The 22,590-nt window shown below is 38.7% G+C and overlaps 1 protein-coding gene across 2 annotated transcripts in view; it reads right to left on the bottom strand.

The window, feature by feature from the left end:
• Positions 1–22,590, bottom strand: part of TRIO (trio Rho guanine nucleotide exchange factor) — a 244,668-nt gene that overhangs the window by 19,265 nt on the left and 202,813 nt on the right. For both annotated transcript variants that reach the window (XM_063400159.1, XM_063400170.1), the window contains exons 35-45: positions 15,535–15,827; positions 13,766–13,936; positions 8,708–8,803; positions 6,467–6,615; positions 5,653–5,719; positions 4,141–4,244; positions 3,468–3,537; positions 1,889–1,978; positions 1,196–1,288; positions 562–612; positions 264–341 (exon numbers count right to left, since the gene is read on the bottom strand). In XM_063400159.1, the coding sequence (XP_063256229.1) occupies positions 264–341; positions 562–612; positions 1,196–1,288; positions 1,889–1,978; positions 3,468–3,537; positions 4,141–4,244; positions 5,653–5,719; positions 6,467–6,615; positions 8,708–8,803; positions 13,766–13,936; positions 15,535–15,827 (1,262 nt within the window). The remainder of the gene's footprint in view (positions 1–263; positions 342–561; positions 613–1,195; positions 1,289–1,888; positions 1,979–3,467; positions 3,538–4,140; positions 4,245–5,652; positions 5,720–6,466; positions 6,616–8,707; positions 8,804–13,765; positions 13,937–15,534; positions 15,828–22,590) is intronic.

The following is a 22,590-nucleotide window of genomic DNA, read 5'->3' as shown; positions in this document are numbered from 1 at the left end:
TATTTTGCAAGCCTTTAGCCAACGAGGGGACCTCAGTAAGACTGGCCCTTTTTTGATTTTGCATAAGGGCTTACCTAGTGTGACTGACACAGCAGGTAGTGTTTCCCAGGGGAAAGTCCTTGGCAGGGCTAAGACTTGATTTTGCATTTACTGCTTTTTGCCCCGCTAACCAGGAAGCACTGAACACATTTCTCCCCACAATATTAATGGTTAATTTCTGGAGGACCTGACAAGATCTCTAAGCAAAACTCCAGCCAACTTACATCAAATCCTTGCAGGCGGCCAACATTCATCATGTCATTACACCGTTTTGGTACTATACACATGACCTCTACAGCTTTCTGTTCAAGACAAATAAAAAGTCAAAGCTTTATTTTCCAAATGAGTTAGCAGCATAAAGTTTTGTTTCATTTGATACAGTTGCTTTAGAACAGAAATGCAAGATGTAAACACTTATAATCATTTTCTCAGAAAGATCAGAAAAGGAAAGTGACTCTGCCAAAACGAGAGAAGTTCAGAGTTAAAAGAATTCATATCACTAAGAGAAAATGTCTCAAGTACCTCTAGCTCTGTTGTGTCAAGATTAGCTTTTTTAGAATACTTGAGGAAGTCCTGAAAAAGAAAAAAAAAATCAAGTAATATTTCTTTTTTCATTAATCATCAACAAGAAATCTTAGAAAATGAGAATTTGATATCCTCTATCAGAATATGATAGACTGCAGAAGATAACCATTTGGATTTAGCTCATACAGAAACATATGCTAAGGCAATGACCTCTGTGCTACACAGGGTTGCTCTTCAATAAACACTTAGGTGATATTAATATGATTGCAGGTGTAGCTGGAGAAGCTGTGATGAGTCCCAACAACTTGCATCATGTTAATATCTGAAAACAGTTGGAATTCCTCCTCCCATTCCTATGACACAGGTCCAAATTTTAAACATTTCCATGGCCTAAACATTTGGTCTTTAACTGGTAAAAGAAAAAATAAATTTCTGCCCAAGATATCTACTGTAATTTTTATAACTATCTGAATGTGTTCAGAAATTAATCATATGGCATTGCTTACAAATCTGGGTTCTGTTAGGGAAAGCGGTGAAAAAACATCAGCATAAATTAAAAAAGAAAACCTATCTGTTAAGACATCTATAACATATCTATTAACACAAGTCATTGATCTCAACATCACTTTACCTTTAGTAACAGCTGGTATTTCATAATTCTCTGCACAGGTTTTATTAGCAAGTCCGTGAGCTGAAGTCTGTGGCCCAGGCGTTGCTTTAGATCCTGAGAATTGTAGAACAAATATTTTTGTTGTTCAGTTAGAAAGACCTTTATTTTGTTGAGTTAGAAACAAAGCATACATATCAGCATATGGAAATAAATATATATAAATATATAAACCAAGATATATCACTATTATTTGTTATCACACCAGAAACTGGCAAAAGTCAAAAAAGAATCTAATCTTCAGTTAGCAAAAGCTGGAGTTCTTCCCTTATCACCCTTGCTACAAGGTATTCCCTTCTTCAAGCATTTTTCATGACAAGGCTTCAGAGTGAAATGCAATTTTTCAGTCATGGGTTGTATACAGACTATTTTCAACAATGTTTTCTGCTTATCCAGAACTGCCACTCTATATAAAATGCACTGGCAACTGCCCGGGCTAAGGCTACTTCGAATAAGATTCTACTGATTAATTAATATATTATACCTAATCTTTAGTTTTCATCTCTATGAGTCTGTATCAGATTTGAAAAATCAATATAGAAATGGCAAGACATTGTAATTTAAAACATTAACAACAATATCTGCTGCATTTTTTTTCTGGTTTGATCAACAGTTTTGATAATCGTTCACCTCACATATCTTCTCTCATGAACTTACCTCAAAAAATGTATCAATGTATTCTGAGACAATGTGCTCAGACTTTGGTTTGTTTTGGCAGTAAACTATGTACATGTGCAACCTTCTCTCCTAGAGGAACAAAGATACAGAATGATACGTCATTAGCAAGAAAAACACATGCCAGGATGAAATGGAGTATTATTTTAAGGAGCACAGCAGTTTCAATGTATGAACTTAAAAAGACCCCTTTAAGAAAAAGAAGCAGTTGCATATGCAGAAATTACAGATCTGAAAACACATATACTTGGGAACATAATTATGATTTTAGAAAGGCAACACAAGAGAAAAAAATTCCCACAGCTATAAATCCTCCTGAGCGACAGGTGCTCAAAGATGATAGCTCAGCAGGTCCCATGATGAAGTTAAGCATGAAAATGGTTAAATTTTTCTTTTACCAAGAGCCATGGAAGGTTCAACAAGATGATCCCACAGTGATCCCTTCCAACCTTAACCATTCTGTGATTCTGTAATGAAGCCTTTGAAATATAGTATTTTTTATTCTATTTTAATAAATTGATTATTATTGAAATTTATTATAATAATTACCTCCTCCTGTTTACATGTACAGAACAGTTAGGAGAAAACGTTCATGTCTTTTATTTAGTATTGGCTGTCCTACTGGAGTTCAGGTGGGGATGTAGATGATGAAACCTGGAAATGGAGGCTCTAGCATTTTTTAACTCTGATTCTTTATCTTGTGTATGTGCTTTCAACACCAAAGTAACAGAAAAAGAGAGGAAATAACTTGCCCCTTTAAGATTTATTCTTGATTACTGACATTGCTGGTTAAGAAGTACAGACATACCTACTCCAAAATCTTTCCTATCATTTTGCTAGGATTTGTTTGCTGTTAGAGGCTTTGCTTCCCAGGGACTTACAGAGTACTGACCAGTGAAGATAAATGGTAAGAAAGAAATGAAAAAATAAGACGGAGATTGGAAAGGACACAGGACACAGATTAGGAACAGGAATTGAATCATTGTGTTCTAGCCGACAGGGTTTTGTTAGAGGATGCTGTAATAGAATCACAGCTTGCCTTTCCATCTGGAGTGGTAAAGGTGCCTTTCAAAGACAACTCAATTACAAATAATACCAGGAGAAAGTAAAACAGCATCCAGAAACACGGAGAGCTACTTCCTACAGGTTTCCCACTTTGCCAGCGACAAATTCTCAGAAGGGGAAAGGATACAGAACTAGAATATGCTCAGACTGGAAGAAGAATGAGCCTCTTTTCTATTTGATTTCTTATATTCCATGCTATTGCATGGATACCTGGGATTAGAAGGCAGGTGTCATATGAAATGATGATTCCCTTGCACTGAAGTGTAACTGAATAGAGAAATGGGGCCCACATATATGCTCCCTCTCCACAGGAAGGTACTGGGGACAAAGACTAGAACATTTACTTCTTCTATTTATAAGGCCTTAAAAGCTATCTCTCCACCTCTTACAGGTGGAGAACATTGTACAGCACTTTCTTAACTGTGTTGTACTTCATAGTCAAACATGTTGGTCAGTAGCAGCAATAGAGTTTGCCAACAAAGACATTTGCACTTACATGTTTAACAAACAGGGATCCCAGCTTTTCTGGATCTTCAAGGCACTTCTCCAACTCTCCTAAAAAGAAGCTGAACATAAACAGAATAAACACTAATTTTTTTCCGACAGCACACATTATATCAACAGGCAAAGTGGTCTTACTGCAAAGCAAGACACTTTTGTGTCTCCTATCAGCAGCACTGGATATTAATGTATGTCCAAAATGACAATGGTAACAGTGTACCATTTCAATACAACTTTTTAAAAGGACATGCTGAATCCATGTCAAGATGAAAAAGCCCCTGGCATTCACTAATAAATTTATTAAATTTCATATATATAGACTGAAAGCTTTCCCCATTCTAGTCTGAATGGGTGAGATGCCAATATTGCCATGCTAACCACCCCTAACAAATTCTTTAGATTGTATTGTTAGAGAGAAAGCAATGTACAAAGTTCTGTCAATATCAGAGATCCTCAGTTAAAGTACTTGCTATATATGCATATATATATATATATGCATATATATATATGCATCCTTCTTTGAAGCAAATCTTCACACCAACATTTGTAAGCTGAAGTTACATTTTCTAAAATTCAAAGCACAAAACCAACAGCATTTACCTTGTATCTGAATACATGAGTAAATAATGCCTAAAGTCAGTCTAGTATTTTTTAGGTACAATACGTACTCTCTGTGCCAGTCATAAATCTGGTGAATGTTTCCAAATACAATCTTGTCTTTGCCTTTCATATCATCAGGTACACCATCTTCCTTCATAAGTGCCATATAACCCTGCAACAGTCCAAGAGAATTCACTGTGAACATACATACTTTAAAAAACCCGGGTTGTCTTTTAATCCCCCTTTTCCCAGAAGATACCCAATGGCAACAACTTGCTTGGGACACAAAGCCAAACCAGCCTAACATACAGCACAAAGTATCACAAATTGAGGTGAGGCTGTCTACACAGCAGTGCTAGAAAAATGGATTCACTGTCTAATTTAGCCTGCATGAATGGGCTCAAAGCATGAAGGAAACTTCCAGAGCCCTTCTCCTTACTGCCTGAAGGAGCTGCAATGACTTGCCAAGTGGGGCTGTTCCCCTGTAAATGTCAGAGCCACTGAAGTGGCTTCTGTGCTGCTTTGCTCTCTGTCTCTTACTTCACTCATACTAACCCCACACCAAAGTGCACTGAGGAGGACACTGCCCATGGGACTGCACTCCAGTGCAAGTACTGCTTGCACTATCAGCAAACCAAACACAAAAAATTAAAAATCAATTCTGTTAGCAAGCATTCTCGCTGCAAGGAAGTTTCTCTTATATTTTCCCATAGTCCTATCTTATTTTTGGTGTCCACACAGCTGTCTCACTGAGCAATTCTACAATATAGTTAGATTGGGAGCATTTTAGAATTTTGTAATATTCATGCAACTCTACTCTTTTTTTCCCTTCAATAGTTCTATTCCTAAATAGCCAGGTCTGGTTTTGGTTTGCCAAGTGTATGCTTTGATGCATACATCAGCATTTTCACCAGAAATTATGTTGTTATTTACAAAAATACATTTATTCACAGACTCCTAATGCACCCTTTAAATACTCTAAAAACACAATCACAATGCTGATCTTTCTTTCCCTCCCTTCCTCCAAAACAGATTTTAAGAATTAAACTTTATGAGGCTAAAATTCACTGTCATACTCATTTTTCTACTCTTCCAAATGTATTTTGTTGGTAACTGAAGACTGAGGAGAGATGCGTGATGTTACCTCATTTTACAGCAGGGGAAGCTAGGAAGTCTAATAGAAACCTGGCAGTAGGAGAGGAAGGAGGACTTTCAAATCTTGGGTAACTGCTCTGTATGCTGAGGTAAAGTGCTTTTTTTTATTTAATTTAGATGTGCTAAATAAATCCACTATCTACTAGGATAATATTAAGTTAGAGGTAGTGATTTAAAAAAAAAGGCAAAGAACTACACTCCTCAAAAGAACAAGGTGAACACAGTAAAAGGAAAAACTGAGTAAAATCTGATGTAGCATTTTAATACATTAAAAGCTTACAGGAGGGAAAACTCAGAATGTAAACTTTCACATTTTTAGTCTCTTCCCGTGTTTCATTTTGAAAAACATAGTGAGGTTCAAGCTGCTTAGCTGGTTAGTAACACATTAAAATAAGAAGAAATCAAGAGAATTAAAAACATCATACCTCAACTACATAGCCCAGATCTCGCACATAATCTCGTTCCGTCTCCACTAATTCCTGTAAGACATAGCTACAGTGGAAGGAAAAGGTGAACAAATATTAAAAAATGAAACAGATTTTTCAAGAGGATTAATGGCATACAACTTTTTCAACATTTGCATTCACACATGTTTGATAGACAGAACTGAAATGGAAGAATTAATGTACATTGGTTCTTAGCAAAATACTGCTTTGACTTTGAAACTGGACAAGGCTTGCTTCTGTTTATCTCAAGTCAGATGTTTTCTTAAACGTGACATTAAATTAAACATTTAACTATTGTTTAAAATAAAATGCTATTATGTCTCTGGTCTGAAGACTCTTAGCTATACAGATGGTTATTTCTAGACACAAGTTTAAAAATTTTGAAGTCAGGCATGTTTTTATTCTACCATGGTAACAGTTTACTACTATGTAGAGAAGTTAAGCATGGGTTGGAATAGAATGAGGGGAATAACCTTTTTTTTTCAAGCCTAATAGACCTTTGGACATTTAAAGATCAGCATTTTCCCAAATAAATGATAGTGAGATGCAGCAGAAGTCAAACATAGGTATGACTAGAATTAAAAATCACAGACTGAATGTCACAGAGAAATGTGACCATATGCTTGACATCCAAGTCCTCCCACTTTCACAGTAACAGCTTCTGCTGCCAGTTCAAAATAAGCATTGTAAAAAAAAAAAAAAAAAAAAAAAAAAAAAAAAAAAAAAAAAAAGAGAGAGAGAGAGAGAGAGAGAGAGAGAGAGAGAAAGAACAATTGCACAAAATTTGTCTTACTGTCGTCTTTTTAAGGAGCTGGATTTCCTTTCCTCCATCTCATCTATGGGTGATGAGGAGGATAGAAGGGAGTTATCTGAAGGGTTGAAGGATGGACTGCTGCTGTCACCTTGATCCACCAACAAGGAACTTGGACGGTCCTCCAGAGCCTGAGGAGGTATTCAAGATAGTCAGCAACAATGTTTTATTTCTCCTTTATCCATAAGACACATTACAAGCTGCTGTATATAGCAACCTATGGGAGATCAATTACTTTAATGTATCTTGGCAAAGCAAGTCACAAGCCTCCAGGAAACCAGGCAACAACATGGCTTTCCATGATAACTGAGCCTTTGAAGCACATTTAAAAAGCATATTTGAGATGACAGTCTCCCCTCCACAGGAAAATACAAGAGCTGAACTGGTTTGAGCAGCAGTGGCTAAAAGTCAGACTCTCCTGCTCAGGATGCAAGTAATTCTATGGTGGGAGCAAAACAAATGTGTCCTCATGGCCAGGGATTAAACTGTATTTGTCAGATTTGACTTCTGGCATATACAAGTTACTTTCAACAATAAATAGGACATCTTTACAGGAGATTTTTATGATGCTACATTTTTAACTCAAGAGAAGTGGTGTTCTCTGTCAGACGTTTTGGTTATCTTAATAACTAGCCAAAACAGCATCTCAGTGAAGAAAATAATGACTTATACACCACCAATGTTGGTTTTGGGCTTGTTCAGATCCTAGAAAAGAATCCCTGTATCCTCTTCCAGATACACTATATCTCCCTTGCAGGGACTCCACCGGCTTCTGCTTGTATAAAAGATGAAGAAGCAATTGGAGGAAATAATATGAACATCTTCTATGAAGTATTCATTGGATTTCCTTAATTCAAACCCATAATCTTGGATCAAGCTACAGCTATGTATCACATTTTCCTTGCATGTGATACAGCCTTATTGCAAGACACATTTACTTCACCAGGGTGGGGTACAGCTATTATCTTTTTTCCTTCCCTGCAAGAAGTAAAAACCAATAATGATATGACTTGCCTAAAAGCCAGGGGAAGCTGAACCTTGGCTAAAATTGTGCAATGAGAACATCTCCCCCAAGGGCTATATGCATGGATCATTAAGCTATATCTACCGCTAGGCAGCCTGAAAGACACATGAACTATCAGACTTTCCATTTACCAAAGACTGTTGAATCTTCTCATAGATTACTTTGTATTCACCCTTCTGGTGTAAGAGAAGCAAAAAGCAAAGTTAATACCCAACAGAGTACAGCATTATTTAATGCAATAATGTAATTTTCTCTGACTGAGAGAACAGAAAATGGAATTTCTAGTTCTGAAAGTCAAAGGTGCTTCAATTTAGAATGAACCTGGAAAATATCAACCTCTGATAACATGGGGCTGCTATGCTGCAATTCTTTGCAGTTTTCACAAAGGCACTTCCTATTGAGCCCAAGAGAGACTATGCTGCAAAAGCTGTATTTAGAGGTATTGAGGAAATCCAGAATTGCTGAGGGACCTCTTGAGATCATATAGTGCAATCTCAAACAGGGTCAGCCAGAGAAGATTTTCCCAGACTGGGTCAAGCTGGATTTTGATTACAAAGGGCCCTCTTGGAATTATGCATATAATAGAATCTTCAGAAACATGAAAACTTTAAAACATGTCAATGATAATCTTGAGAAACATGGAAAATTTCAAACATAGAAACCTAAAAAAGGTGACACAAATTCTTCCTATCAAATTTGTTAGTAAGGATGGAGGCACTAACATGCAAAATGATCCCTTTACTCTTTTACTTATTTCTTCATTATCATGTTGCCTAAAGAGCAACTAGATAACATAAATATTTGTGTTATTAGGATTAGCTTTACTGCTAACCTCATAAGATTTGCAATAAATTTAGTTTCAGGGATTCTTCTAATAAAGGTCTAGTAGTCTAAGACCTTGAGTCTTTGAATTCATTCTACTAATAGGTTATTTTCTTTTTACTAACAGGACATTAGTAGAATTTCTACCATCTCCTCTCTCCCTTTTATTTATTGCTTTTTGCTCCTCTACTTTGCCATTTACCTAATCACTAAATGCTTTTACAAAAGAGTGTGTACAAAATGACCCGGAAAGTGACTTTTGAAACAGACAGCAAATTTTATAAGTCAATGTAAAACATGCAGGTTTTCTTTGAACAGCAAGCTGGGACTGGAAGACACAACTCCTTTAGACACGTGCACCTGCTGGTCAGTCTCACCATTTTACTTTTGACGAGCTCTTCAATTGCACTGACGAGTTCTGCAGCACTGGGCGTCTCGGAGCTTGTTGGCCGCACCAGCAATCGCGAAGATGTCTGTGCAATGATACAAAGGAAGGAGAGTCCCAGAGTTAGCCCAGGATCAAGGGTCAAGAGACACCCTTCAATTCTCTGACAGACAAAGGTACCCGACAGGTACTGTCAGTGTCATACAACACTAAGATCAACCCTTCCAACTTGAGCAGCTGGAGTTGGAAGTTTCATGTAAACCCCATAGAAGTTTTACGCTGGGATAAAAATTCCTGTTCCTACATGCAGTAGAAGTCGAGGAAATATAATTGCTGATAATTTCTGGCAAATAGCTATGAAACTTGCCTGAGCTGACCCAATGGACAACAGTTTGTTAACCTCTTTTATTGCTGCTTAAACAAAGCAACAAATGCAGAACACTATGAGAAATCAAGAAGACTTGAAATAAAGGAGGAAGCATTATTATATAAAGAAAAAATACACCAAGAACTCAGGGGCATTTACTTTTCTAAAAGAGCTGGAGTATATTGCCCAGATTCAGATGGGAAATTGAGCTCACCATTCCTTGTGCCATCCATTTTTCCCAATGGTATGTGTAGAGCACAGAAGATCTCTGGCCTCATAAGCTATAAAATGCCAGTTTATAGATACAACTGAAGGTAAAAGGTGTTCACAGTAAAGGATTCTGGGAGAAGGCCATTAAATTCAGCCTCAGTAATTTGCAAACAGAGTTGTTTGCATATTACATTTATCATTTAGCAACTAGAGAGTGGAAACAGGGTGTAATATGAACTGTACTTCATATTACAAACAGCACAGTGAACATCATGCAGCACAGGGCAAGCTGTCCTGCAAATGTTTCCAACAAACCGGGCAAAGGAACGGCATGAATAATGACTCAACACAAGAGGTTCTGCTCAAATCAAGCACGGGTGTAACAAGACTCCCCATGAGTAAACACAAAGAAAAAAAAAAAGTACAGATTTTAGGTAGTTTGCCTTGTATTTGCCTTATTTGGAAAGGAAAACAGGGGCTGGGTAAGCAAAGGAAATACAGATAACTTTAAACGGAAAGATATGGGAACTGAGCCAAAGCAGAGACAGAACACAAGTCAACATAATGCTGCATCAGAGTTTACAAAAAGAGAAAACAAAAAGCGAAAATAATTAGTTTCATATTAACACAACTGATCTTGAAACTTTTAATACTGCTTATCCAAAAATTAAATGCAAACAACTTGTAAACTGCCACCAAATGCAAATCCATGACGTGCGCAATGATTCTGCTGAATGAAAGAATGCATATAGTGTGCAGATGAGCGTTTAGGGGAGAAAACGGTTGTGTCATTTAGTGCTATTAGACAAATCAGCATGGCCTAGAACATGATGTTTGCATGCACACCAAAAACTGAGCAATCCCACAAGCTGACCTGTCTTTTAGGCAATTTACATGCTCCTGACATCTGACTGTTGACCAGGTTTTCCACAGCTGGGCACGTATGTGGGGTTTCACTTTGGGTGCAGAATTCAGATTAGTCTTAAAAAACACTGTCAGTGTTGAAATCAGGTTCTGGTTATGGTCTCTTTTATTGATCTGTTGGGGTATGTGGGATGGGAGGTAAAACTTCAGAACTGATTTCCAGTGCCTGTGGTTATATCACGTATTATCTGAAAAAGAAGGAGCTGCATAGATAAAACTCCTTGCTGACTTTCCCGATGATGTACTCTGGGAGCAGAATACATCCCTTGCCCAGAAAAGAAGAGAAAGCTGGAGGGAGCAACTGAGCACACGCAGGTATGAGATGCTGCTAGGGGCTCACAGCAAGCTGGGAAGGGAAGGAGAAACCCAGCAAACAGGGAGTTTCCAGCACTGAGCAGCAGCTCTGGAGAAGAAGAAATGCTTGCAGGGATGCAGAGATGAACGCCAAGTCTCTGAGGTCACAGAAAGGAGGAGACATTCCTTGGGATCCGGGGTAGCTGAGCAATCCAAGAAACCACCCAGCATGGCAGGAATGCGAAGAAGGACTCCACCCAGAAGACAGACAACTAGGAACTTGTTTGCAAGCCTTTTATAAATCAGTAACTCTATCAATAGAGCCAGCTACCTTCTTCTGGGTAAAACTTCGCTCTGGCTTCTCACTTCTGTGTTCCAATAAAGCATTTACTTTAGGTGCTAGAAGCATTTACTTTTGGTGATGTGTGGACTTTTGTGAGGCACATATTACCTCCCAGGATGCCCCATAAGGGGACCTTTTTCCTCCCACCATGAAGGACAAATATCACATAATAACACCACACTGCAGAAAAATCACTATTCACATGCTTCGAAAAATTATGGTATAGTATTAACTTTACCAAGTCTTAACTTTTCTGAAGTCTTCTCTAAATGTAGTTTCAGCTACTTTAAAAACTGTCCCAACATGTTTTTACTGAAGTGCATGCTAACCTTTTAAGAAGCTGTGCTGGTTTTGGCTGGGGTAGAGTTAATTTTCTTCACCGTGTCTGGTATGGGGCAGCATTTTGGATTTGTGCTAAAAAAGGTGTTGATAGTGTAGAGATGTTTTTGTTATTGCTGAGCAGTGCTTACACAGAACCAAGGCTTTTTCTGCTTTTTTGTTCTGCCCTCCTGGTGAGGAAGTTGGAGGTGCTTGGGAGGTTGGGAGGAGACACAGCCAGGACAGGTGACCCAAACTGACCAAAGGGATATTCCAGACTATGTGACATAATGCTCAGTGCATAAAGTGGAGGGAAAGAGGAGGAAGGGAGAGGACATTTGGAGTGATGGCATTTTTCTTCCCAAGTCACTGTTACACCTGATGGAGCCCTGCTGTCCAGGAGATAGCTGAACACCTGTCCACCCATGGGAATTAATTCCTTGGCTTGCTTTGCTTGTGCGCATGGTTTTTGCTTAACCTCAATCCACACGTTTTCTATCTTTTGCTCAACCCATTCTGTCCCTGATCCCACTGGTGGGGGAGTAAGCAAGCAGCTGGGTGGTACTTGGTGGCTAGCTGGGTTTAAACCACAACACCAGTCAAAATAAAATTTCCAGGAGATGGAAAGCGACTTAAAGAGTCTTTCTCTACTGTGGTATGTGTCTAACTTTGCAGCAGAAATACACAAGTAAGCAGACATTAGCTTACCAGCATATCCCTTCCCGTAAGTGTTCTTGCTGAGTAAAGAAGTCTATAATGAAATTAATTTTGCTGTGGAGAACTTTCTGTAATATTTGCATATCAGTTGTTTTCTATCACTGAAGGAACACCCAAATATAGCAGCTCATCAGCCAGAGCTTAAGAATATGTTCACCAAAGTTATTTTCATCTTATTTCTAAATCTAAAACTGAGATTATTCTAGCAAGAAAACATTCTCTCAGCTCTGAAGGCTGGCCTATTTTTTGCTTGTTTTGTTTCAGGAACATTTCCCAATATATTAATTTCTCAACTCATACGTTACACTCTGTCAATTCAGGAAACATGTAGGAATTGAATACATACAGAGTATAAGAACCAGCCATTTTGATCCTACAAACAACAGCTTCAGGGATGAGCAGATTCCCACTAAAAGGCAGTGTTTTTAAAAGAAAAAAAAAAGGAAGAAAAAAAAAGAAAAATAAATAAGATCCACTGAAGTTATGAATAACTTCTGCACCACTGAGAACAGAGAGCAAACAATCACAAAATTCACTAACAATATTCAGTGCTGTAGATTACAAAGATTAAAAATTTTAAGGAGTAAAACTGCAAGAAAACAATAATGTGCATATTTGCTGAAAAGGTCCAGATTATTTCCATTTTAAACCCCTCTACTTCCAGACTTTATACTTATCCCTTAAATGTCTGATCCAGGTTCAAAATTGAAATAAGCTCTCTCAATGCATGAACACCATAACATTAAAGAAAAACAGATCATACACAAGTAAGATTTTCTTCATGCAGTTACAACCTAACATCCCAAGTTTTATTACCAGTGCAAAATTTTTATCTTCAATTTTAATGTGCCTTTGTTTGTGAAAAACAGATGGATTATGTGCTGGTTTTGGCTGGGACAGAGTTACATTTCTTCACAGTAGCTGGTATGGGGCCATGTTTTGGATTTGTGCTGGAAGCCGTGTTGATAACTCAGGAGTGTTCTAGCCATTGCTGAGCAGAGCTCACACAGCACAAACGCCTTTTTCACTTCTCACCCCACCCCACAGCAAATAGAATGGGGGGGCACAAAGAATTGGGAGGGGACACAGTCAGGACAGCTGACCCCTACTGACCACAGGGATATTCCAGACAATATGGCATCATCCTCAGCATATAAAGCTGTGGGGAAGAAAAAGGAAGAGGGGGACATTTGGAACAATGGCGTTTATCTTCCCAAGTCACCGTTACACATGATGGAGCCCTGCTCCCCTGGGGGTGGTTGAACACCTGCCTGTGAAAGGGAAGTGGTGAATGAATTCCTTGTTTTGCCTTGCTTGTGTGAATGGCTTTTCATTTATCTACTAAACTATCTGTATTTCAACCCAAGAGTTTTTTCACTCTCTCCCTTCTGGTTCTCAGAGGGACAGTGCAAGAGTGACTGTGTTGGGTTTAGCTGCTGGCTGGGGTTAAACCATGACAATTATTACGCTTATTTGGTAATTCCTTTCTCTTGCCTCCCCCCATATCACTCCCTAAAAACAAAAAAACCCCCAATAATAATAAACGGTATGATTATAAAACAATTAGACCCTAATCACTAAATATGGCATCAGCCAAAGTGATATAAATCATCCTGTGAGCACACAACGTAGCCCATTTCCACATTTAAAGTGCCAGCAGAAAAAATTCTACACATGCTTTTAAAATAGAGAAGGATTTACTTCATGTTCTTTTCATAGAACACCCTTTTAAAGTTGTCTAGAGGGTAAAAATGATTATTTCTGTCTACCACAAAGCTGTATTATGCACGTTTTCTAGACCTTTGGAAGGAGAAGAGAAGTTTGTGCAAACAGAGGTTATCTCATCCTGTGAAGCCTCCCCCACATCCTGCTCCTACCTTGTCATCCTGTGAGTCGGGCTGGAGAAGGCTGTGTTGCTGAATTGCCATGGGAGGAGGAAGTGGCACAGCATCTGCTCCCTCCTCGCCTTCCTCCTCTCCGCAGCTCTGCATGCCTGACGAGGATGACTTGGACAGAGTGCCGCTGCTCAGCCCCTCGTTCCGACCTCTCTGTGAATAACATCAACATGGTCAACCTCTGTTAGCTCAACAAGCATGAAGCTTGTTATCACACGCTCGTTTTAAGGCTATTCTGTAGTTTCAGCCCTCTCCCAAGAAGTCAAGATGTTCTTACAAACAATCCTTAACAGAGGGGGGAAATGCAGATGCCAAAGACAGTTTTCAATGTCTGGAAAAAGCAAAAGAATTTAAATACTATGAAAAAGACATTCAGCTGAAATTTACTACAGGAAAGTGTTATCCAAGCCATGCTTGCTTTCCAAGTTCAGTTCTGTAAAGAGAAATCTGTATCTCTTTGAAATATGTATCTTGCTTGCTCTGTATCACAGCAAGACTTCTAGAGGATATAAAAAAAACCCTATTACAACATGCAGCATTTCGTCAATTATCCTTTCAGTCCCCCCCAAGGAACTCTGATTTCAAGTATTCAAAGTTTATGTACTGATCTCACAGGATAATTTATCTGTTTTTATCGGAAGACAGCATAGATGGTTATTGTTTTTTCCTGACTTTAAGGCATGGCCTTAAATTTTTCCCATCACTCACAGAATTGCAGAATAACAAATACTGCCAAAACAATGTTACAACTGCAGCACAGAGGGTCTCTTTCTACAACCTGACATTCAAGGTCAGAGGCCAATATTCATTCCTAAACAACATCTCTCAAATCATCATGCTGCCAAGTCTTCAGTCTTTCCTTTCCCTACACTTAGTGTGGAACTTATCTAGTGTTCCAAGTGTGTAGAAAAATATGTTGGGAGGAAGAAAAAAAAAAGCTGCAATAAATAACAAATTGGGCAACTGAGACTGCTTTCCTGTATGGTAAGTACCAAAACGAATAGTCAGAGTCAATCTAATAAAAGGGAATAACATGCACCCAGCTGTGCCCTTGGAAGCAGTAACAGGACATTCATTTCAGCCTGAACCATAGGTTTGTAACGGAGAATTTGGCTCTTGCCTGCACCTAACTGGAGGCCAGCTTTGTTCACACATGAGTTCCAGACTTTGAAGGAGAGGCACATGTTTGTGGGAAGAAGGGAAGCCCTCAGAAGTTGTCCTTGGTGGTAAAATTTGGAACAGTTCACAATTTCTTCTCTCCAATGAAAACTGCCATGCGTATTATTTGATTAGGAGTAGCTGGCCTGCATTGAAGACCCAGTAATTTTTCTGTGCTCTGACTCTTATGCAAGGTGCAATTAGAGCTTTAAGCCGTTAAGCAGCTCTGCCCACACTTTCCCTGATCCATCAACAAGAAAAGCAAAGGAAATACAAAATGACCTGATTATTCCCAGACCTTGAAGCACCTTTACTCACAAAGTCACTTTCCTAAATAGCATAAGAGAGTAAAGCCAAAGGACTTTTTATTCTCCTGTTCCTCTTTTTAAATTATAAGTGCTTCACAGAGCTTCACTAGCATCCAGAGGGCACAAACTGTCCCTGGCGTGGGACTCATACAAAACACAGCAGTGAAGGATGAACACTTTGCTCCACTGCTCCACAGTCAGCTGAGGAGACAACCTTCACCTGACCACATTTAGTTCCTTGAAAAACAGACACACAAGCCTCGGGAAGCTGCCTTGAGCGCTTACCTCTTCAACAGTTTCATCTTGTGGGGTCGCCGCGCTGTCGTCGGAGTCCTTCTGAGAGCCTGCATCGGCACTTTTACGGACCTCTCTGCTTTTCTTATGCTTGTGGGCCAGCTTTTTGACGTGTCCATCTGCTTTCCCACTGCTCAGGCGCCTCACAGGACTGGTGAGCCATTTCCTCAAGGTGTTGCCAGGGCGCTTGGGGCCCGGGGAGCTTTGAGCACCGATCATGTGCGGTTGGAGTGACGTTACGGAAGCGGGAGGACTGGCATCATTGCTGGAGACCGAAAGGGAGTCTGGAAAAAAGAACAAGGGCAGCACTTTAAAGCTGAAGCACTGGCAAGTGAGAAACAAGACAAACGGATGTATGTAATAATGGATATGGAATTGAACTTATGGACAAATCAATGAGATACTTTTGAGGTAACCTGGCCTTTAATGACACCGCAACTATCAGTGGTCATGCTGCACGTGGCTGTCCACACATAAGCACCATTGATGTGTTCAGAACAGTCAAGCTTCATTAAGTTGTTCCTGCCTCAACTATAATTCCTACTTCCCACTGCTGATGCTTATTTGATAGTGGATTATACTTTCCTTATTTCATGTAACTTTATGGAAGGATATGCTTATTTTATCTTTTAATGTTTACTGCTTTGAGCAAAGACATGAAGGGTAACAATAATTGCCTCAACGAGATAAGCAATTCATTTTTCAAACACCAAATTTAATTACAAATGCTCCAATTACTTTTGTTATTTATATATTTCCCCTACCCTTGGGATAGAGGGAAGAAGAAGCCAGAAGACAGTTAAATGTCTGTCTTTTGCTTAAATTTTCTCTGAGTTTTGGCTTTGTTTTGTTTGTTTCTTAAAAAGGCACAAAGCAACGTTTAAAAGCCCACTTGCTGAAATCTCAGGATCAGCAGTAGTTCTCAGCATGACACGCTTGAAGTTCTGTAATGAAACAAAGGATACACTTTTCTCAGGCCATAGTTAAATGCACATGAGGCCAAAACCACTTTCCCACCAAGGTTCCTGTCACTTGACCAGGACGGCATGCTTATGATGAACACCCACTGGTTAGCTATTGTGAGACTAGATTTCTTTTTTTCCCCATGCAGCACAATGCTGTTTCCCTGAGCAGTTCTCTTTTCCTAAAAATATCCTTTTTTTTTGTTGGGGAGCAGAGGGGGTGGTGTGTGTGGTGTGTGAAGTGGGGGCCTGGAAACATTCTTGTAACACCACTCTTAAAAATACTGTCTACCACTAGTGTATTAGCAAGACTACCCTAGGTTGTTAAATATGGGGGTTTCCCCCCCTTCCTGTGTATGCACTTTTGCAGACAGATAGTTTACATAAGGTTGACATAAATAATGTTTTGTTGAATGTTTCTACTGCTAGGAGTAAAATGCAGTGCTTGTGCTCCTTCTTGAAGCTTGACACAGATGTTCAGGTCACCTTTTCTGGCAGCTTTTCCCTAAGAGGTGTATAGCCAGTCTGACCAGAGATAGTCTAAATTTTGCAGAATAATATGTTCACATTGATGTAGCAATACACTTAATCATAAACATCCAAATTCTTGGATCCACACACAAATATGTGAGGCTGTTCCATTTCCATAGAGCACTAAGTGTAAATGATGATTTTGAATGCAGATGAGGAAAGAGACATAAAATGTGGATATAAAAAGTTAGGACTTTTTTATTTTTCCTTCATGTTCAAGCTGTTTCACAAAGGGTACACTTCCACTGGAATCCAAACTGTGATCTATCATGCTGTTTATGAAAATGTTTCTCTGTTCCAATAAAACCCATGGCATATCACCATTAAGATACATCAGCTCTGATGCCAGGAACATTTGTAGATTATACTGTATGAACACATACATAATCATTGCTGTTAACCACCACTTTTATCCTGTCTCCACAAAGCTGAAGATAAACAGACTTTATAAAGCATACTTTCAGTCTAACAAGCTAGCTTCTAACTCTTTAAACCAAGTCACATCTGCAGAATTATCTTCCAGTAACAGCTGTAGCGCACATAGGTAAGGAGAGTTCACATGGTGCCATTAACCTGGCTTCAAGGCTTTAAGTAATGGTATTAGCAAAAAGGCAGACGCAGAGCAACACTAGTTGTCTTTGTCTCTAAATCTTGGGAGAGCAGTGCTGAGAACTTCTACATTTTTTTCTTGCTGAAATGGAAAACATAAGGAAGAAATTAATTATCTCTAACAATGGTTTTCAACTTGCAATCTGAGTATCCCTCAAGGCACCAGGATTACTGCTTAAGGGTTCTCAGCACATATGCAAGAAAAGCAAGCCTACTAGCCATCAGCATCCACGTCATGACAAATTTTTGACTTTCTTAAAAAAAAGCCCTGATCTGCTTATTAAAAAAATTCCAAACAAAACTTGCAACCATCTGCAAGCTCTCCACAGGAATCCAAACAATCTCCTATTAAACCTCTGTAAGAATTTAGTTTGACTGGTCTTTCACCAAGTTTATCTTTACCTTTACTGTATCATGCATTTTAATTATTATCAGATGCCTGATAATAATTATTATCACAGCAAACATCAGCTGATGGGTATTTCAATAAATAATCATCTGCTATTCTGCTAGTGGACTACAGAAGATGGGAAAAGAGTGGTGGTGTTCTTTTAAGTTTCCTAAAGCATAAACTAAATGCCTTGTTTCCAAACCTCCCAAGCTTAAAAATGTTTCAACTACTCAGCCAAATTTTTCTTTCATTTGTATATAGTCTTCCTCTCAATAACAGTTCATACAAGGTTCCTTCCACGCAAATAAAATAGAGAACATTCACTCGTTTACATAAGAAGAAAAAAATTAAGCCTTCGCAGAAGTTCACCATGTACTGTTCTGTATTTTTATCTGTTGCAATTCTTTCCTTTGCAATTACTCCTTTCTAACAAAAAGGCAGCACAGTGGTGCAGTAACTGATTGCATACAATTGACTTCTACATAAAGATGCTTATTCCCAAGCATATAACATGCCTCCAGTTAATAAACCCCTTCTTTTTATAAAATGTGTTCCACCTCCTCAGATTTTCACACATCCTTTTGACAAACTACATTTAGCAACTACCAAATTTCTTGTAAAACCAAGTAGTACAGGACAGAGGCCCTGAACCTGTGGAAGGCAAGCATTTTGTATGACTGTACTTCTATTGTACCACTCCTAACTCTCAACCCAAGTCAGCCAAGAGTCTGTAGGCAGGAGGAGAGAAAAGAGCATGAAGAAATACCTACACTCTGCTCAAGCAGAGAGGATCTAAGAGACAAAACAATGTAAGCCAGACATGTTCCACAGCACATAGTTCAGCCATATCCTCCCACACAACATTAGTTTTCATTTGGCATGCAGCATGTTACTGCTTCCTATCATCTCTTCTGCATGACTTAATATGAAATCCTTTCTGAATTATTATTAGGGCTTCAGGGAATCACAAAAGTGGACATCATGTAAGTAGTACACTGAAATGATAGCACTGTTCCACTTTGCTCTTTAAAGCTTGAAATCACTCAGAGAGACAGAAAATCATAAAGGTTGGGGACCTCTGGAGATCAGCTAGACCATGCCCACTGCAGGGTGCACAGGGTTCCCTCCAGGCAGGTTTTAAGTATCTCCTGAGAAGGAGACTCCACAACCTTTCAGGGCAGATTGTTTCAGTGCTCTGCCAGCCTCACAGTAAAGCACCTCTTCCTCATATTCAGATGGACCTTTCTGTGTTTCAGCTTGTGCTGTTGCCCCCTGTCTTGTCTGTGGCCAGAGTTTGGCCCCATCTTCCTGAAGCCCTTAAGATACTTGTCTGCATTGATAACACCTCTTTTTAAAAGAAATAAAAATACTTAATTGCTATAAAAGTAGCAAAGAAGCCTAAAGATCAAATTTTATCAAATAGGACATTAAAAACAGGATTTAAAATCATTCAGTGTTAACCCGAAAAGAATACCAGCCCACTAGGCCTCTTCAGAGATCAGATCTTTTTGCCCTTCCTTAAATTTGCAGAAAACATCTCTGAAGCCTCATAGCTGAGTTACCATTCACTAGAAATATTCCATGTAAGTGTTTTCCCAGTGAGACCCTTTACCATCTATTTTCCCAGCCCAGCCCAGCCAACAGGCATCCAGATTTTCCACTTACTTACTCCCATCTGTTTCCTCAGGACCTCAGTAACAATACTAAAGCACAGTCATGTATAAGACCTGGGTGCCTGTGTTCATGTATTAATGTAGAGGCATTGCCAGATCGAAGCATTAGGGAATACCAACAGCCAATACAAGCATTTTCAAGAGCACAAAAAGACCTTTCACCTTCACTGTGAGAAGAGCCCCATGGGAGTGTCTCATTTCTCCCCGTCTCATCACTATATACAACTTCTATCTATATAATTAGGGATACAGACTTGGTTTGATTGATTACCATGCTTGGGATTGTTTACACTAAATCAGCTTTGTTTCCTTTATGACTACATAGAAAATTGTTCTTCTAGCGTTGCTCAAGAATATTTTATCACTAAGACACACTAAGAGGAAAAAAGAAGTATTCAAAATTGAACTGAGAACAACATGGAATTTTAAAACAAAAACAGATGGAATAAATTTGGGGTATGCTAACCCCAAATGTGTTTCGAGTACAGTAAACTTTCTAGTGAGAATCAGAATCCCTTTTCGAAAAAGATAAATGAAACAGATGGACATCTTGGAGAGAAGAAAAACCCAACTCACACACAGCAGTCACACACAGCAACACCAATCCAACAAGAAACCATCGAATTTAATAAAGCCACTACTTGTTCAAGTAGAGAAAGTTCTGCAATTCAGTAAAGTACTTTAAAAAACATAATGGATGGGCTTTGGTTTATAATTCATAGCCACAATAAGTAAAGAAGGCATTTAAATGCCATTTCCCTGAAAGTAAAAACCACATCTGTTGCTCTGGTAGTGAGGTCAGAGGGTTCACTCAGAGTCCATAAATATATTTTTGAAGCTAAAGGGCAGGCAGCATGGGTTCTGACCCCCTCAGACTAGAAGATAAAGTTACCTCCAACAAACAGGCAAATTTTTGAAACGGGAAGGGAAATGGGAATTCTCATTCTAGTCCCAGCTTTCTTAACACTAGAAACATGCACATCTGTGACTAATAAACTGCTTTTTTCCCTAAAAAATAAATCAGCCATGTTAAGCTAGTTGATGACTTGAAAGACTCTGCTTCATATTAACTATTTCCATATTGCTGGTTTTTGAGTTTTACTGCAAGGGGCTACAGAACCCCTGACTCCTTTACCTTGGGAACCAAACTAAATCTGCTTGATGCTCTGCACCTCTAAACACAAAATGCTCCAAAATCAAAAATAAGAGCATTTCACAGTCTCCGGACTGTGAAACAGCAATGGGGCAAAGACCGAAAAATGGAGCAAAGCAAACTTAGTAACCCTGACTGACATGTCATTCTGTCACTGCAGATCTGCCATCCACCATGGACTTCAGGGAACAAAAACTCAACCAACCAACCAACCAACAAAAGCCCAGAAAACTCATCAGGAGAAATCAACCAGCTGATCAGTAAGATCTGCTGCAGGTACATGATGAGTGTTTGGGGAAAAGAACTGTTTGTTGGTACAAAACACAGCACAAATGTACAGGGGTGCACTTTAAGGTTTATTATGCAGATGGAGTTGACAAGCATCTAATGACAAAAGTTCATAAAAGCCTGCCTGCATACACAGTGATCATTTGTTATTAGGCAATAGAGATGAGGAAGATGTGAAAAGAAAAGAGGGCAAGGATTATTTTAGTCATGGACACACGTGCAGTTTCTGCCTGGGAACTGCTTTTGAGGTAAGAAGTTACCAATCTGCCATGTACAAGAACATTCAGATAGTTTTTTACGTGTCAGGAAGATTATTTCTCTCCTGCTGGGTATCCTCTTAAAAATATCTTTGCTGCCTATTTTTTGCACCCCAGTACTGGAATGTACATCAGAAGGCACTAAATCTGTTTCAACTTCTAAAAAGCCATCATAACAGCAGTTACCATTTAAAGACAATGCAGCTTAAGCATTATCAAGCTTGCAAATGGGGCATTTCCACCATGCCCTTTGAGAAGCATGAATTTCACTTATCAGGTAGAGCAATATAACTTGCATAAAATTAGTTTCTTAAAAAAATTTTTTAAAGTATCACAAAATGCAGAAAGCTAGTACTCAATACATACAAGAAAATCCCTCAAACTTTGTGCTGGAACAAACAGAGCCTTCATCTCTGGTCAGCAAACCTTTCTTGCCATTTATTTCAAGTTATGCACTATGCCAAAATACCAGTTAGTAATCTTTTTAGTATGTGAATAGACAACGAATTCAAGTCCTTAGCACATCTTCCCTGATTAATAAATTATCTATATCGATTTTGACTGATACAGGCACTAGTGCAGTGCACTTAGATTTACACGAATGCAATAATTAAATCTTCCATGTTACCAAAAGCTGATTATCTAACATCAGAAAGACTGGCATTCTAAGCTTGAGGCTAGATAGTCTTCAGCTTTTCTTAATAAGATACTAAACTCCCCAACAAGCAATTAAAAAAAACCCAACCCTGACTCTAAGACTGTCATCTTAATGACATCCAAAGGTCTAATAATGAGAAAAGTCATTCAAGAGACATATTTGCAACTGCACCAGAGAAAGGAATGAAGAAAACCTCTGAGTATGAGCAAAAAGAATACACTGTTCATTTCAATTAAAAAAATAAATAGTGACATAAGCCTGAAAGGTTTAACACACATTATTGTTATCATTATTTTTTCTTAGTATCTTCTCCTGCCTTCCTATCCCATAAATTTAAAACCAAGTTTTTATAAATCAAGATTTTCCAAGTTTTACATTTAAGCTTTTAATTAATTTCACATGCATTACAGAGTGTACACAGAGAGAGCTGCAAATACAACTGCTATCTGTGAGCTAAACACTATCAAAATTCAGATGGGAAAAAACCTCCTCTTAGAACAACTTTGCATCCACACTTGTGTTGTT

Source organism: Prinia subflava, chromosome 1 (assembly GCF_021018805.1).
Source record: "Prinia subflava isolate CZ2003 ecotype Zambia chromosome 1, Cam_Psub_1.2, whole genome shotgun sequence".
Lineage (NCBI taxonomy): Eukaryota > Metazoa > Chordata > Aves > Passeriformes > Cisticolidae > Prinia > Prinia subflava.
Note: the sequence above shows the minus strand (reverse complement) of the source record. Positions and strands in the feature narration are given on the sequence as shown.